We start from the raw sequence: 15,021 nt of genomic DNA on the forward strand, positions 1-15,021 counted from the left end.
CAGAATGTAGAATGCAGAGCTGTGCTTCTCTTCCCCCGCCCCACCCCCCATTTCTGCATTGTTTAATACTCTAACCTAGATATTGCTGCTGACACACTGGCTTCAGTTCATTAAAAGGTGTAGGAGGGGGGAATTCAGAGCTTCTGACAGTAAAATATTACCTAGCTCACTGGGTAACTGAATGGAAGAATTTATTTTGTTCTCTGCTTTTGGACTATCAAAGCATCACCTGCTGATTTAAATAGAGTAAGTAGAAGTTGGGCTCTGAAAACAAGTGCAATCAGATGGAGCTACCTTTTTTACTCTGTTTTAGGCAATGTCTTGTGATAAGTTTTCCCTCAAATATTTTGCACGTACTTCCTCGGTGCCTGCCTGCTGCCAGCAAAGTATAAATTTAATCTTGGTTCCTTTGATTTGAGAATTTGCTTGGCTTTGATGTACTGGGTAGCCTGGTACCAACTACACGCCAGTCGTTGTGCTCAGTGCAATTGCTACATCGGTGGTGGTGATTCCTCAGCTGTGTACAGGGAGGGAGGCTGAAACAGGGAAGTGCCTTGGAAAATTAAGCTGTCATGTCGAATGTATCTATTGCACTTGGCCTCTAAGAGCAGGAAGCTCCCATGCCTTACTGATCCCACCCACTCCTTCTTGATAGTAAGCGCACCATAACACCTTCCCAAGTTGTCTTAATAAAGCTTTTGGGTTTTCCTTAAAAAGCTCAACAACTTTGGGGGTGTCCAAATTTTTCCACTGGGGTTACGCATCGCCCCCCAACTGCCTCCAGTGTTATAACGGGGAAATGAAGCTGTCAAGGACTGTAGGTCTCTTCTGATGTCCTTAGCTATTGCTTGGGATGAACATTGAAAAAAATTAAATATGTCCGCTCTAGGAAATTCTTTGTAATCTTGGATTTTGCTGCATTGTTGTCATCGAAACTAGTAGCCATTATAGCCGTTTTCTCCATGAATTTGTCTGATCCTCTTGTAAAGCCATCCAAGTTGGTGGCCGTCACTGTCTCCTATGGGGAGTGAGTTCCACTGTCTCCTATGGGGAGTGAATTCCATAGTTTTAACTATGTGCTGCTTGATGAGTACTTCCTTTTATTTACCCTGCATCTTCCAACAATCAGCTTCATTGGATGACCACAAGTGCTTGTGTTATGAGAGGGAGAAAAACGATCAACTTCCCCCATGCAGTTTTCAATGCATACCTGACCCCTTTTTATTTGAAAATCTTACTCAGTGACTACACAAGGCCCATCGCAAACAGGCAGGTGGTGGCTGTTGAGTTTTTTGACTTGACAGATTCCTGCCGTGAACACAGAGTTGGGCTTCTGCAGCAAAATGTGCAGAGCTTTCAGGAAAGAAGGGAGCCGTAAACAGGGTACTTAATAGTCAGTGCAGTTTCTGCTAGGTCTAGAAGTGCATAATTGGGTCCTCGATAAACTGCTGGAATGAAAAATAAATAAATAAAGGAATGTACCCAGTGTAAAAGCACATTTACATAAAGGTCTATGTTCCATAGTAAAGGAAATGAGGCACAGACAATGAAGGCTGCGGTAACTAAAAGAGACCAACCAAAAATGCTTTGTGAGGTGCAACCTTCTGCCTTTTAGCCCATCACTGAGACACACAGTTAAAAGCTGTGGCACCCTGGAAATGAGCTCTCTACTCTTCTGCCCCTTCCTTAGCCTTGATTTGTGTTTTGCTGCAACTTCGTTAATCAGTTTGTTTTAGATTTTTCAGTCTGTGGTGCTTGAGATATTTTTGTGTGTGAGAGGATATGTGTTCTCATATGCATAGGAGCCAAGGTCCCCTCAACCCCAGTAAAATATTTGAGGGGGCCGGGCCCCCCAAAGTTGGTGGGCATTGCCATTCAAATGGTGTGTGCTTACCTGTGCCCCCTTGGCACCCCTGCTCATATGCATGTCTTGTTGGGCTTTTTTGTTTTGTTTTTAAGTCTCAAGAAGAGATCTGCTCGTCTCACACCCACCCCTCCAAGGTCTCTCCCAGGGGTTATGTTTTCACAGCCAGATGGGATTACCTTTCAGGTGCTTCCAGATTTAGCCTGTCTCCAGAAGCAGCATCTCCTATTTTTAGCAAAATAATTATGGTATCTGTGTCTGTCTTTCCACTCATCCTTCTAATGAAGCTTTCCCGGCGATATCTGTGGTGTCCAATGCATTTAATAGTTCTGTCCTTGAGAATATGGTTTTTATTAGAAAGGCCCATACATGCACACCTCCAGTTTTAACATGTTCAGCTTTGATTTACTGAGCTGCTTTTCTGCTCAAACAACAAGTGTTGCTCTGTCACAGGTGACTAGTGTGTCATCAGAGCCCCTGGCATGTGCAACAGGAGGGGTCCCAATTGCCTCCATCCTCTTTAAACAGCTGCCTTAGGATGCTGTTGTTGCACACAAGGTACTTATCAGGTGTGTAATGTATGCATCTGCTGAAAGGAAAGTACCAAATAATGAACTGAATTTGTGTTGTGTGAGCTATTTTGAACTCCATTTTTGTGTGGTTAAGTAGTGTATAAATTAAAATTTTATCTAAAATCAATAGTGAATTAGAATATGAATCTTTAATCAGCACTCTCTTATGAAAGGGTGCTTCTTGCTGTTTTAAGATTTCTAACTTCCAATGGATAAAATGGCTGTAACCATTTAGCTGGGAGAAGTTTTTAATATCCAAAATGTTGAAGGTGATAATCCTTAGAGTAAGACACTATGAGAATGTGTCCTTAGTGTGTTTAAGTTGTTTGGTATAATGCAATACTAAGTTTTGAATGAGTTTTGATTTACTGGCAGCCTTAAAATACCAATATGATAAAGTATTGCACAGTTCCACTACTTCCTTAGCATGTTGTTAGTCTAAGACCATTGCAGAGGGACTGGCTGCAGGGAGAGGTGGTGCCAGACAGGGCTGTCTTAACCATATGCTGCGCCGGGGTGCAAAGATTCGCCCGGCGCCACCACCCCCCCAGTAGCCCAGTCCAGGCACGCAGGAGGGCGAAGCCAGTTGGCCGCCTCAGCGTCTCACTGGTTCGGTCACCCCCAAACTCACCCCCAAACTTGAAGTGCAGAGCCACCAGCAGCAGCAGAGCCCTCTGACCAACAGGCAGGCTTTTCCTCGGACTCGACTCTCGGCCTGGCACCCCTGAGAGCCCGGCGCCCAGGTGCCCTGCACCCCTAGCGCCTATGGGTAAGATGGCCCTGGACATGAGAGGCAAGCATTCCTGCCACATATTTCCCTGAGGCAAGTTGCTGTTCACCCCATCCAGCAAAAGTGTGTGTGTGTGTGTGTGTGAATGCAACTGACAAATCAGTGTTAGTCAGGGGTACTGTGCACCATGTCTTCACTTAACCACAGGTCTTCATGTGTCCAATTCACAACTAATTTGCTGCATTTGCGGGGGGTGAGAGGGTATTTGGCTTCCATATTGACTGAATGTGAGTTGACCTGTTCTGTCTTTTTCTTTTTCTTTAACATCTTAAGGTGATGGACAGAATTTGGTTACAGAAGATGTGACCGTCGTAGAGGGGGAAGTTGCCACCATCAGCTGCAAAGTCAGAAACAGTGATGACTCCGTGATTCAGCTCTTGAATCCCAATAGACAGACGATTTATTTCAGAGACTTCAGACGTGAGTTCTGTGTTGTTTGGCAAATCTTGATAAAGAGGTTGCTGAGGGCTCCTTTTAATTTAATGTCAGACATTTTAAAGGTTTAGTCAATTCTTCAGTAAGTAGGCAAAGGCAGGCAATCATAATCACTTGCTTTAATGGAAAGACTAGCTATAGACCTTTTTAAGAGTCAGACCATCTTGCAGTGCAAGAGGAATTGACCACAGTAATTCACTCTGAATTGCAATTAAGTGCCAAAATATTTAGTTGACACAAACAAATCGAATAGGGCAAAGCAGGATGTGCTTACCATTGGATAAGGAGATGTGTTTGGCTCGGTGGTTGGAATGTTCAAGCCAATTCTTCCTTAATCCAGCTGAAGAATGATGTTAGGATGGTCTTGAACATGTGTTTAAAACCTTATCAATAAGAGACGCTGTTATAATTCAAATTGAGTGCTCTTGGAATCTTTGCCTACTTTCTAGGAAAATATAACTAAGATATACGGGGTCGTTTATAGCCCAAGGTTAGTAGACACAAGCCATCTTTCTCCTGGGACTGCCCTGTCTCCCATCCTTTTTAAAATGGCATTTATAGTTAGGAACAATATGCTTCTTTTTGCAGGGACACATTTTTTTTCAAAATTGGAAATCATGCATTAGGTGAGGCCAGGAATAATGGGACAGAGATATCCTTCTGCAAACAGCCATGTGCCCTAAGCAAGGAGGGGAAATCTGGAGAAATTTTCGTAATTTGTCTGGAGACTAACAAAAGGGCTGATAGTGAAACATGGCATCATGGAGGAGCTGGTGAGGTATATTACCTAGCCCTTGGAATGAAGAGCTAAGAAACGATTGGTGCTCTTCTCCCACCACCTCTCTTTATTCTTTTGATATGTTGGGATAGGTGGGGGAGATGTAGGTAGTAGATTTGTTAGGGGTTAGTAGAAGTAGGAATGTGCCTGTGTTTGAACTGATGCATGTTCTTCTGGTCCCAGAAATTACTTGGTGTTGTATTAAAAACATCAGAAAACTTCCAACAATTTATTTGATTAATATATTTTATCTAACTTTGTAAACTTCTGGACCTCGGAAGAGCCTGCAATGCATCTCTCCAGCTTTGTGTTGCTTGATTAAATGTTTCCGATGAATTGGCAAAACCAAAGTTCTGCTGGAAATTGTTTGCTTAAACATTCTCCCCACATGTCATAAAGCTTCTCAAGTTTAATTTGTGAAATCTCTGTTCATGGGCTTTCCGTCCATCTATCCTTTGCCAGCCTGGAACCCTCCAGATATTGCTCCCCACCCAATTTGTCATTGGTAATGCTGGTTGGGGCTGATGGACCTTGCAGTCAAAGATATCTGGAGGGCATCAGGTTGGGAATGCCTGGGAAATGGGGCTCTGTATGTTGTAGCAGCTCATTTGTTAAAGGCTTTCTGCAGCTTTGAGCAAGTAGACAGGAAGGGGGAGAGTAATTATCAGTACTTGATATGGGGCTTTTGTTTAGATTATTTGTATTGATTGATGAGTACTAGTATTGTTTATTTCCAGATTGTAACATAATGAGCCAAAATAACAGGATGTGAAAAAGAGGGTGGTATTGCTACTGCATGTCAACGCTGCTGCCACCTCTCCAGGCTTCTGGTTTTCACTGTTTTCTCTGGGAGGGAAGCACTGTATGTCTCATAACATTGCTGTTTCTAATTGTATCTTTGTTCCACAGCTTTGAAGGACAGCAGGTTTCAGTTAGTGAATTTCTCTAGCAGTGAGCTCAGAGTGTCACTGACGAATGTCTCCATTTCGGATGAAGGAAGATACTTCTGCCAACTCTACACGGACCCCCCACAGGAATACTTTATGACGATTACAGTGCTTGGTAAGGACCAGTCAGCCCCAGACTCCATCTTTAGTTCACTTGGGAGTGGCAAGGTGGTGGGAGGAAAAAGCAGATTCTTGGACATTTTTAAAACCTGCTTTATAGCCATCTCGCCTTCAACACAGGCACTGAAATAAATCCTCCTTACTGGGGTTGTTTCTCATGCAATGTTCTGTAGACAGCGGTACACCTTTTCATGTCTTGGGAAGGATGAAGATAGTGTCAGAAGGAGAAAAACCCAGAAGATTTGTTTGTTAAAACCTTAGGACCCTAATCCACAGAATTGTACCTGGGAAAGTCAGCATGCAGACACACATTAAGAATTCTTGGCTTCACGCTCCCAAAATGTACTACTTCATCATGTGTTCCAAGTTGCCTTCATCTACCACACACTTGTATTGCCTTACATGCATGTACATAAGGCATTCTCCAGACATATGGAGGAGAATGGCTGGAGGTGGGCAAACCCATAAATTCTGGAGGAAGCTGTTGCAAATAACTGTTCCCCTGGCAACAGCTGTCTGGAGTGTCATTTGTGGTTTTCCAGGCAATTACTTTAGCTCATATTCTTCTGTGCTCCCCCAAACCCTTACATTTGCACCCATGAATCCAAGCTTCTATCAAAACCCATTACAGAAGTTAGAAATATTTGCCAATTAGGGTGTGAGTATTTAGTCCCTTGACAAAACACTCTTGGCTGCACTCATTGCTTTATTCCAAACCTCTCTGTTTATTTTTAGAGTTCTGAGACTATCTAATAAAGGGCATGATGGGTAATGTAACAGCTTCTGTGTTACAGTCTGTGCTACAAGGTGAAAAAATCAAGCATTATATGCATGTGCAGGAAGTTACACCTCTTGGCAGGGTGATGATGCTTCTAAGGATCTCTGTGTGCTTAATTGTAGCCCACAAATGCTGGACCATATTCTCAGTGTAAAATAATGGGCAATATTTATATTGTTCTTAGTTCTGTTTTTTTCCAGCTGGGTATGTAATCATATTGTCCCCATATATATAGCATTGCACACTTCCATCTTCTGCCGAAGTGTTAAAATTATTAGATGTAAAATGTGTTTACTCAAAGCTGTTTTTCACTAAAGGTTGTATTTCATATTCTTGCTGGAATTAACAGGAAGGAAAACTGAGGTTGCAGTCACCTTGCTTGGAAAGGAATATCACTGAACATAGGCTACATACTTCTGAGTAAATGTGCATCGGATTGCACTGTAAATCCATATTATTACTAATTACAGTCATACCTTGGAAGTCCAACGGAATCCGTTCCGGAAGTCTGTTTGATTTCCAAAACGTTCAAAAATCAAATTGTGGCTTCTGATTGGCTGCAGGAAGCTCCTGCAGCCAATAAGAAGCCGCTGAAGCCCTGTTGAACGTTCGGGTTCCAAAAGAACATTTGCAAACCAGAACAATCACTTCTGGGTTTGCGGCGTTTGGGAGCCAAAACGTCCAAGTTCCAGGGCATTCAGAATCCAAGGTACAACTGTATAGTTATTATTAGTTTCATTTATGAATTGTTTCCTATAAGGCGTCTTGAAGCAATTTACAATACAATAAAAATAGCCTTAAAACAAGTGTATATATAAAAATATTTTTTAAAAAATCCAAATTCCATATGAAACAATCTCTAAAAACCAGCCATTGCAAATGTAAAATCATTTTCAAATCCAGAACTGATACTAAGTAGTATAACAATACCACTTTCCTCTTTCAAGAAAGTCTTAAGCAAGTGCCTAAAAGACAATAGAGATGGTTCCGAAGGGCAGAAATACCTAGGCTACACCAATCTGGTTTCCTGCAGGTGCTGTTGAACTGCAGTTCCCATAAGCTTCGGCCAGCATGGCCAGTAGTAAGGGTTGATGGGAGCTGTAGTCTAGCCTCATCCAGATTCTGGAGGGTGCTTTAGCACATACCCATCTTACGTGAGGATGCCAAACTCTGGTGTGGATGGCAACCCCTTTGGGTGCTCCTTGGTATGCCTGGTACCCTAAACCCCCATCCTATTTTGTTGTGCTCCCTATTGCCCAGTTGGGGCTGGGATGGTAACAGGTTTGCCACTGAAATGTTATAAGGAGCTCCGTACAGATGTACATTTGTTTGGATGGATGGATAGATAGAATCAAACCCCATGACTCCTTCATTCCTACTCTGTATAATTCATGGAGCAGCAACTCTCCAGCATATGACGCAGGAGAGGATTTTCCTGTCCAGGCTTCTGAAGATATTCAAGTGATAAAGTGGGGGATTTGAACCCAAATGCAGCCAAATTGTTGCTTCAACCCCTACTGCAAATTATACTCGAGAAACACCCTCCCCCTCCTCTCTTCTTCGTGGCATATGGTGTCTGTCAGACACCAGTCCTTAAGTTTGTCGTGTGTGTGTGTGTGTGTGTGTGTGTGTGTGTGTGTCATTCCATTTCTCATAGTTCAGAAGATTACAGAACAGGCATAACTATGGGATTATCATATCCACTGATAATAGTTGCTAATACCATAACAGCCGTAGCTCCAGATTAATGCTGTCTCCTAACATTCCAGTAACGAACCTGAATTGCAACAAGCAATCACCAAGTGAGATCACACTTGCTGATTAGGTATATAGGTTCTCCGCTCTTACTCATCCCTCTCCACCCTCCACCCTCGCAATTTAATGAGTTCCAGTTTGTAGTATGTTAATATGTGTTGAAAAGGTATTTAAAATTAGCCTTTAATATGAATTTCAAGTTCGGCTACCTTCACTCTTGAGAGTTGTTTCCTAACACCGCTGCATTAAGAGAGCTTTTTATTCTCATGTTTCCCAAACTATGATAGCAAGTGTGCGCGCTCTTGTACACACACACACACACACACACACACATTCATTTCTTCTGAGATTCTTCCGGGGATGTTTTTGTGTTACTCCTTTCCCCTGATTGACAGAAAGACTCAGGCGGAGGAAGGAGCAACATGGCAGTGTGTATATGTGCAGTGCACACACACATACACACTTGGGCTGACCTGTCCAGCATGCATCACATGGCTTTGAGTTTCACCTACATTCTTGGGGGTAGGAACTTATTTGCAAGTGGGGGGCAAGGGGAAGACCAGACATCACCTGCTATTCCACAGGGGACTTTCATGCCTTGTTGACCCTTGTGCTTCCTCCTCCCTTTGATTTTTTGAAGATGCCATGCCATTCACTTGTTTATGGACCAGAAACAACTAATTTATTATCTGCACAATTCATTTTGTGCACACTTCCTTACCTGCGCTTTGGTGGGTGGGGAGAGAACAGAACATATTATTCACACCTGAATCGCGCAACTGCTTCATTAGTACAATAACAGCAAAAACAATGAAGAAAATGGGTCTACTCATTTATAAACAATATCCATTTAAATCTTTATTTTAATGCTTGATTTAATAAACACAGTACCAGCAGGCAACTGTGTTAACATTCTCTTTACTGATTATAAAATAGAAGGGGGGGAAACGCCTATCCCATCCATTCTCACCCACCCACCCTGTTAGCAAGGAGGTGGGGAAGAGGATAACGGAAAGATCTACACATTTTGGTGGACTTTGTGATACTGTAGTTATGCTCAGGGCCAGTCTGCCCATGAGGCAAGGGTAGGACACTGCCTCATGTGGCAGGATCCTCAGGGGCAGCAGATCCAGCCTCCAATGAATGTTTTGCTCCCTGCTGCTTCCACTGCCGCAGTGGCACCAATGACTGTGGTGTGCTTCTTGGAGGCCAGATCTGCCACCTCCTCAGCACTCCCCTCATACCACCTCTACGAGGGTCTCTCAATGAATAGGAGATGCTGCTGGTCTACTCCCAGCATCTTATCCCCCCCCCCTTCTTCCTGGTTTCGATCTTTACTCACCTCTTCTTCCCTGGCGGGGGTGGGGGTATCAATTTTTGTGGTTCGCCTCAGGTGCCAAAATGTCTTGGGCAGGCCCTGGTTATGCTTCAGATTCTCTTCTGCTCCAGACTCTATCGGATTATATTTCATTGATCAATTCAACCCTCTGGCTTTGGATTTCACAATAAAATAAAATAAAATAAAAAAATGACTTAGCTGTGCTGAACACATGCCTGAAAGGAAGGAAAGATGCTCTCTCTGTAATAATGCTCTCTGATGCAAGAATCTATTATTCGTGTTGGGTTGCATTTCATTTATTTTCTTTGGAAAACGACCCTCTTCTTTCCCTCTCGGTCTGAAAATCCTGAATCTCCCTTTGTTTGTTTTTACTCTATTTTTTGCTAATTATTTTTGGAATAGGAAATGTGGAATTTACATTCAAATGGAGGGTGAAAGCAGGGTGCTACTTTAAAGATGCATTTATAATATGTTTGATCTGTTAGAATTATTGCAGATGGTGATGCATTTACAAAGTGTTCCCTTAATCAAAATTGTAAGTTGAAGAGGACCTTCTATGAGGCAGCTGATCCACCTCTAATCTGTCCAGCAGCTATCCCACATGTTCAGTTTCTTGGAGGTGTCATGAAAGACAACAACATGCTGAGGTCTTTATATATATCTGTATGCTGTTTCATTCTAGTCCCACCACGTAACTTGAGGATCGAAGCCCAGAAGGAGACCACAGTGGAAGGAGAAGAAATTGAGCTGAATTGCACATCGTTGGCCAGCAGACCACCCACAGTGATCAGATGGTTTAAAGGCAACAAGGAGCTATTTGGTAGACCCCCTTCTCCCTCAATCAACTTAATGGTGTGGTTGTGGTTTTTTAGAGATGGTTTTGCTGATAAGCAGGATACCCTCCTGATGATGTGAGAGAATAACTCAAAACAGCAGAAGGGAATCTTTTTCAGCCTGAGAGCTGCATTTCAATTTGGGCAACCTTCTGCGGGCTGCATGCCAGAGGTGGGTGGGACCAGAGACAGCAAGTGGGCAGAGCAACAGGTGTGCCTCTTACCCCCAGTAGGTCACATTCAAACCACGCAAAAGCCAGAGATTCCTATGTACCCCCTCCGCTAACACACATACACCATCCTCCAGGCAAGCAAGAGGCATTGTCATAGCAAAGGACACATTCCAGCCAGGCAAAATCAGTTCAGAAGGGTGCTGAGCAGTGAATGGTGTGGTCTTTTTATAATGTGGAGTAGCTTTGTCAGTTGATCTGGAGCACGAGTTGTGGTTTTGTGATAGACCCCTCCTTGACAAGTAAGCCAGGCGTCTCAAATTTTTGGGAAGCCTTTCTGCTTTAATCCCAGGCGTTTCCCTGCTCTCCCTTACCTGTTGAAATTACCCTGCCTGTTGAAATTGGCTTCCCTTTGGCAGGATGCCCCGCACAGGCTGCTTTTGCTTCTGTTTCAGCCCGTTGCTGCTGTATTTTGCTGGGTCTTCAACAGTACCACTGTTTAAATATTTTAATTACTACTTTTAATTATGTAAATCCATGGAGTCACTTTCCCTCTTAATTATTGATGATGGCTTTTGGCAGTGGCATTGGAGGAAGAGGGTGGAGGATTTCTGGCTCCATTGACTTAAGTGTTTGGAAGGCATCCTGGAATTCCTAATCCTCGCTGCCGAGCGCTGTAGATTTTGTGTTTAATATCATGAGCAGGAGATAGCCCCCCCCCCTTTAAATCTGGAAGCCAATAAGAGAATAAGAACTCGCAGGCTTCCTTTCCTTGTGATTGACTTGAAAAAGGGCCTTGCCAGCCCTACTCCATTGCAAAACTGTTTGCCTAACTTTGATACCAGCTCTCCTCTTTTCCCTCTGTATCCCTGTATATACCAGATGTGGGAAACCTCTGGCCTTTCAGATGTTTCTGGAATCCAACGCCTATCAGCCCCAGCCAGCATGGCCAATGATCTGGGATGATGGGAGTTCGCCATCTGTGGGATCATAGGTTCCCCACCCCTGCTGTATATGGCAGGTAAACAGCCACTCACCTGGCCACCTTTGCCAACTAAGAATTTCCTCCTGACCACCAGGCAGAGAAGCTGCTTGTCAACTAAAAAAGGAGTTGTTTCCCTTTATTTTGTGCAGGTCATCAGTGTGCCACAAATTAATCCAATGTAGGTAGGAAAGTAACAATGAAAGGCAGGTGTTGTCACCCTACAAACACCCACAGATTATAGGAATGTGCAAATAAAAACAGAGAATAAGATTGCAAGAATATGCCTGTTGGAGGGTTATGAATAGGTCAGCATATGCATAGTTGAACTATTTAAGAATTGCAGAAGTGGAGAGAAGCTCTGGAATAGATAAGCTAAACAAGGCAAGTCACTACTAGATGAGTACAGATTGCAGAAGTGACTTCAGTTGAAAACGACAACACAAATGCAGCGATGGAGGATGGTCTTGGGTAGATATGGCATGGGTCTAGTCATTTGCCATTTACCTGCTCTTTTTCCTCCCCTTTCATGTCCATTATGCAGGTAAAACGGAAGAGGAGCAGTGGTCAGACATGTTTACAGTAACCAGTCGCCTTTCGTTGAAGGTCAAGCGAGAGGATGATGGGGTTGCTGTTGTCTGTCAGGTAGACCATCCTGCCGTCAAAGACTTGCAGACCAAGTACTACCTAGATGTAATGTGTGAGTACCAGAGTCACAACCCTTCCCCCCCCCCTTGCCCCACACATGGACGTGGCTTTACCAAAGCGATTGATTAGACAATTATGGTTTGTTGTAGCATGCAAAAGCTGTTTATCTGATTTGATTAAATGAGAGGTTTAAAGTATTGAATTTGGGTTTAAGGCATTCTTTCCCTGCTCTTTTTGAAGACAAACTATTTCTCATCATCTGTTCTTGTGCTATCAGTACAGAGCTGCCTCAAGACATGTGAACTAAGCATTTAAATATTAACATGGAAGTGTGCCAAGGTTTATTATTATTATTATTATTATTATTATTATTATTCCAAAAAGCAAACAAACACATGTATCAATGCCGTCTACAAAGACATGAAATCCTAGAACAGATTGGAGTGCCGGTAGAGTCAGTGGGTCTAACCATCAGAATAAGAGAACAAGAAGACAGAGTATATCAGGAGAATTGGAAAATGCATGTAGAGTATATGAAAAATTACAGCAAATAGGTTAAAACGTTAGCAGGATTAGAATAAATTCAGCAGTATAAAATACATGGAGATAAAGTGAGGAAGAGAAAGTATGGAGGGACTGCAATATGCAGGAATATTTGGAAGCTAGAAGGAAACCATGGAAAGGTGGAAGGGAAGTCAAAGTTTAAATAATTTGTAAAATAATTTTATAGTGAATTGGAAAAAAATGTATTGATGAAAAATATAATTATTTTTAAAATGGAGTGCCAGTAGAGTCTAGTGACTACGGCTCAATTCCGCACACTTCTTCATCTACTCTAGAAGCTGTGAGGCAGAAACCCCTGTGTTTAGGTCTTACCTCAGCCATGAACTACCCAGGTGACATTTAGGTAAGCCATTCTGGTTCTGGTTATGAGCTGTTTCAAGCGTTGTGCAGCAGCAAGTACAAGTTAGCAACCAAATTATGCTGGAGTGGGACCAGCTGTCACTCCATCTGACAAGATGAATATGTCTCCCTTTTTAGGAGCTCCACAGAACTCCACTTTTGGAAGCTTTGGGCGTGTCAATCCTGCCCTATCTTACGGGGCTATCGTAGGGATTGTTGATAGTGTATGTGCCATTATGTAAGAATTGTTACTACAGGATGCTTTAAAGTAGATCCCACTGGCTGGATTGTTGATCTGCTTAAGCTGTGTCTTTCAGTTTCAGTCAGAGCGCCAGAGGTCTCTTACCGTTCCAGGGTGCCTTGGCATCTGCATATTCCTTGTTTGTTTCTTATGCTGAAATAATGCTGAGAATTGTGGCAGAAATGGCTGGCCTCTTTCTGGGATGGGAAGGGACCCATGCAGTGTGACATCATTCATTTGAAAACAAGGAAGAGCAGCAACCTGGCATCAGCCCCCCCAGTACCTCTTCATGTTCACAGAGGAGCAGAAATGAAGCAGGACGATCAGGAGATGGTGATTCAAAACGTCTTTTGCATATGCAGCTCAACCATAACATTACACAAAGAAGCCCCTGTGTTAATTTATTTCTTCTACTTCATTATGTTGTTCCATTATGAGCATTCTGCTTACAATTTTCATATCGCCCAAAAGTATTGGGGGAGTAATGTCCCCATAATGGGAAAACAAAAACCATCAGATACTGCCTAAATTGGCAGATTGTAGCTGTCTTGCTACTGTGCTAATGTGTAATTCATTTATGCAAACTTAATGTCCATTAACATTTCTTGTAGAGCTCCATTAGCTTTAATAATACATTAGCACCTTTGTTAGGTCTGATCAAAAAAGCTTAACCACACACACACAGACAGAGACAGAGACAGACGCATGTACAGGCACACGCAGGCAAAAAAAGGGAGATGAGCAAAGTTGCTTGAACTGTTGCAAGGTTGCCTGCTTGCTTAGGAACAAGGCTGGTCAGTTTTGTGAACGAATGTTATGACAAACCAGCTGCCGCTGGTGACAGCTTTTGGGTGCCACTGAGGCACCCAAGGGAGATATATATATATAGATGTGATGCAAGCGACCAGAAGGGTGGGCAGAGAAGGTATGTGACTGAACCATCTACCAACGGAGCATGTTCTGCCAGTTTCTGACACGACAAGAGAAGTTGACTCCCAATTTAGTCTGTTTAGAATCCCTGGTCTTATAATAACTCATGATGATGTAGGTTTTGTTCATGTAAGCCTATCCAGACACATAAATGTCGGTGTATTTTTAATCTCTTTCACTGTTAATTTTAATTATTATTTTTAATATTTTGAATTGCTTTAGCGGTTTTATGCTGATAATTTTAACATCTCTTGTAAACCTCTTAAAAATCTCACTGCAATCAAATGGTATATAGATTTGGTTACCGTATTTTTCTCTCTATAACACACAGTTTTTTCCTCCTGGAAAGTAAGGGGAAATGTCTGTGCGTGTTATGGAGCGAATGCCTACAGATGGCAGGGGAATCCGCTGCAGTTGTGAGCAGTCCGTGGCTCTCTTTGAAACTGCAAAGCGGGTGTAAGCGGCTCCTGTCAGCGAGCCGAGCCGGGCAGGAGGGAGAGAAGCAGAGCGGGGTTGGTTGCTTTAAAACAACCCCGTGCTCTATGTCCCTCTCTCTTCTCCACTGAGCTGCTAAGTAGCAGCAAAGCTTTTCAGCCAGCCTAGCCGGGAGGAGGGAGAGAAGCAGATCGGGGCTGGTTGCTTTAAAACAACCCCGTGTCCCTGCCTGCAGTTTTTTGCTGTCCGATTTTGGATCAGCCACTGTAGTGGCTGTGTGTGTGTGTGTGTGTGTGTGTGTGTGTGCTTGAGCTATCGTTCTCCTCCTCCTCCTTCCTGTTCACTCTCACAGCGCCCCAGCGCTCTCCTGCGACTTTAGGAGTGATACTCTGTGTGTCTCTCTGTGTGTGAGGCATCGTTCTCCTTCTCTTGCTTCCCCTTCACTCTCCCAGCGCCCCTGCTACTTCCAGCGCCCCTGCGACTTTAGGATTGATACTCTGT

The 15,021-nt window shown here is 43.2% G+C and overlaps 1 protein-coding gene across 6 annotated transcripts in view; it reads left to right on the forward strand.

The window, feature by feature from the left end:
• CADM1 (cell adhesion molecule 1) overlaps window positions 1–15,021 on the forward strand; it is a 287,449-nt gene that overhangs the window by 213,226 nt on the left and 59,202 nt on the right. For all 6 annotated transcript variants that reach the window (XM_077919463.1, XM_077919466.1, XM_077919461.1 and 3 more), the window contains exons 2-5: window positions 3,500–3,646; window positions 5,349–5,501; window positions 10,061–10,198; window positions 11,908–12,063. In XM_077919463.1, coding sequence (XP_077775589.1) covers window positions 3,500–3,646; window positions 5,349–5,501; window positions 10,061–10,198; window positions 11,908–12,063 — 594 coding nt within the window. The remainder of the gene's footprint in view (window positions 1–3,499; window positions 3,647–5,348; window positions 5,502–10,060; window positions 10,199–11,907; window positions 12,064–15,021) is intronic.

This window comes from Podarcis muralis, chromosome 15 (assembly GCF_964188315.1).
Source record: "Podarcis muralis chromosome 15, rPodMur119.hap1.1, whole genome shotgun sequence".
Taxonomy (NCBI): domain Eukaryota; kingdom Metazoa; phylum Chordata; class Lepidosauria; order Squamata; family Lacertidae; genus Podarcis; species Podarcis muralis.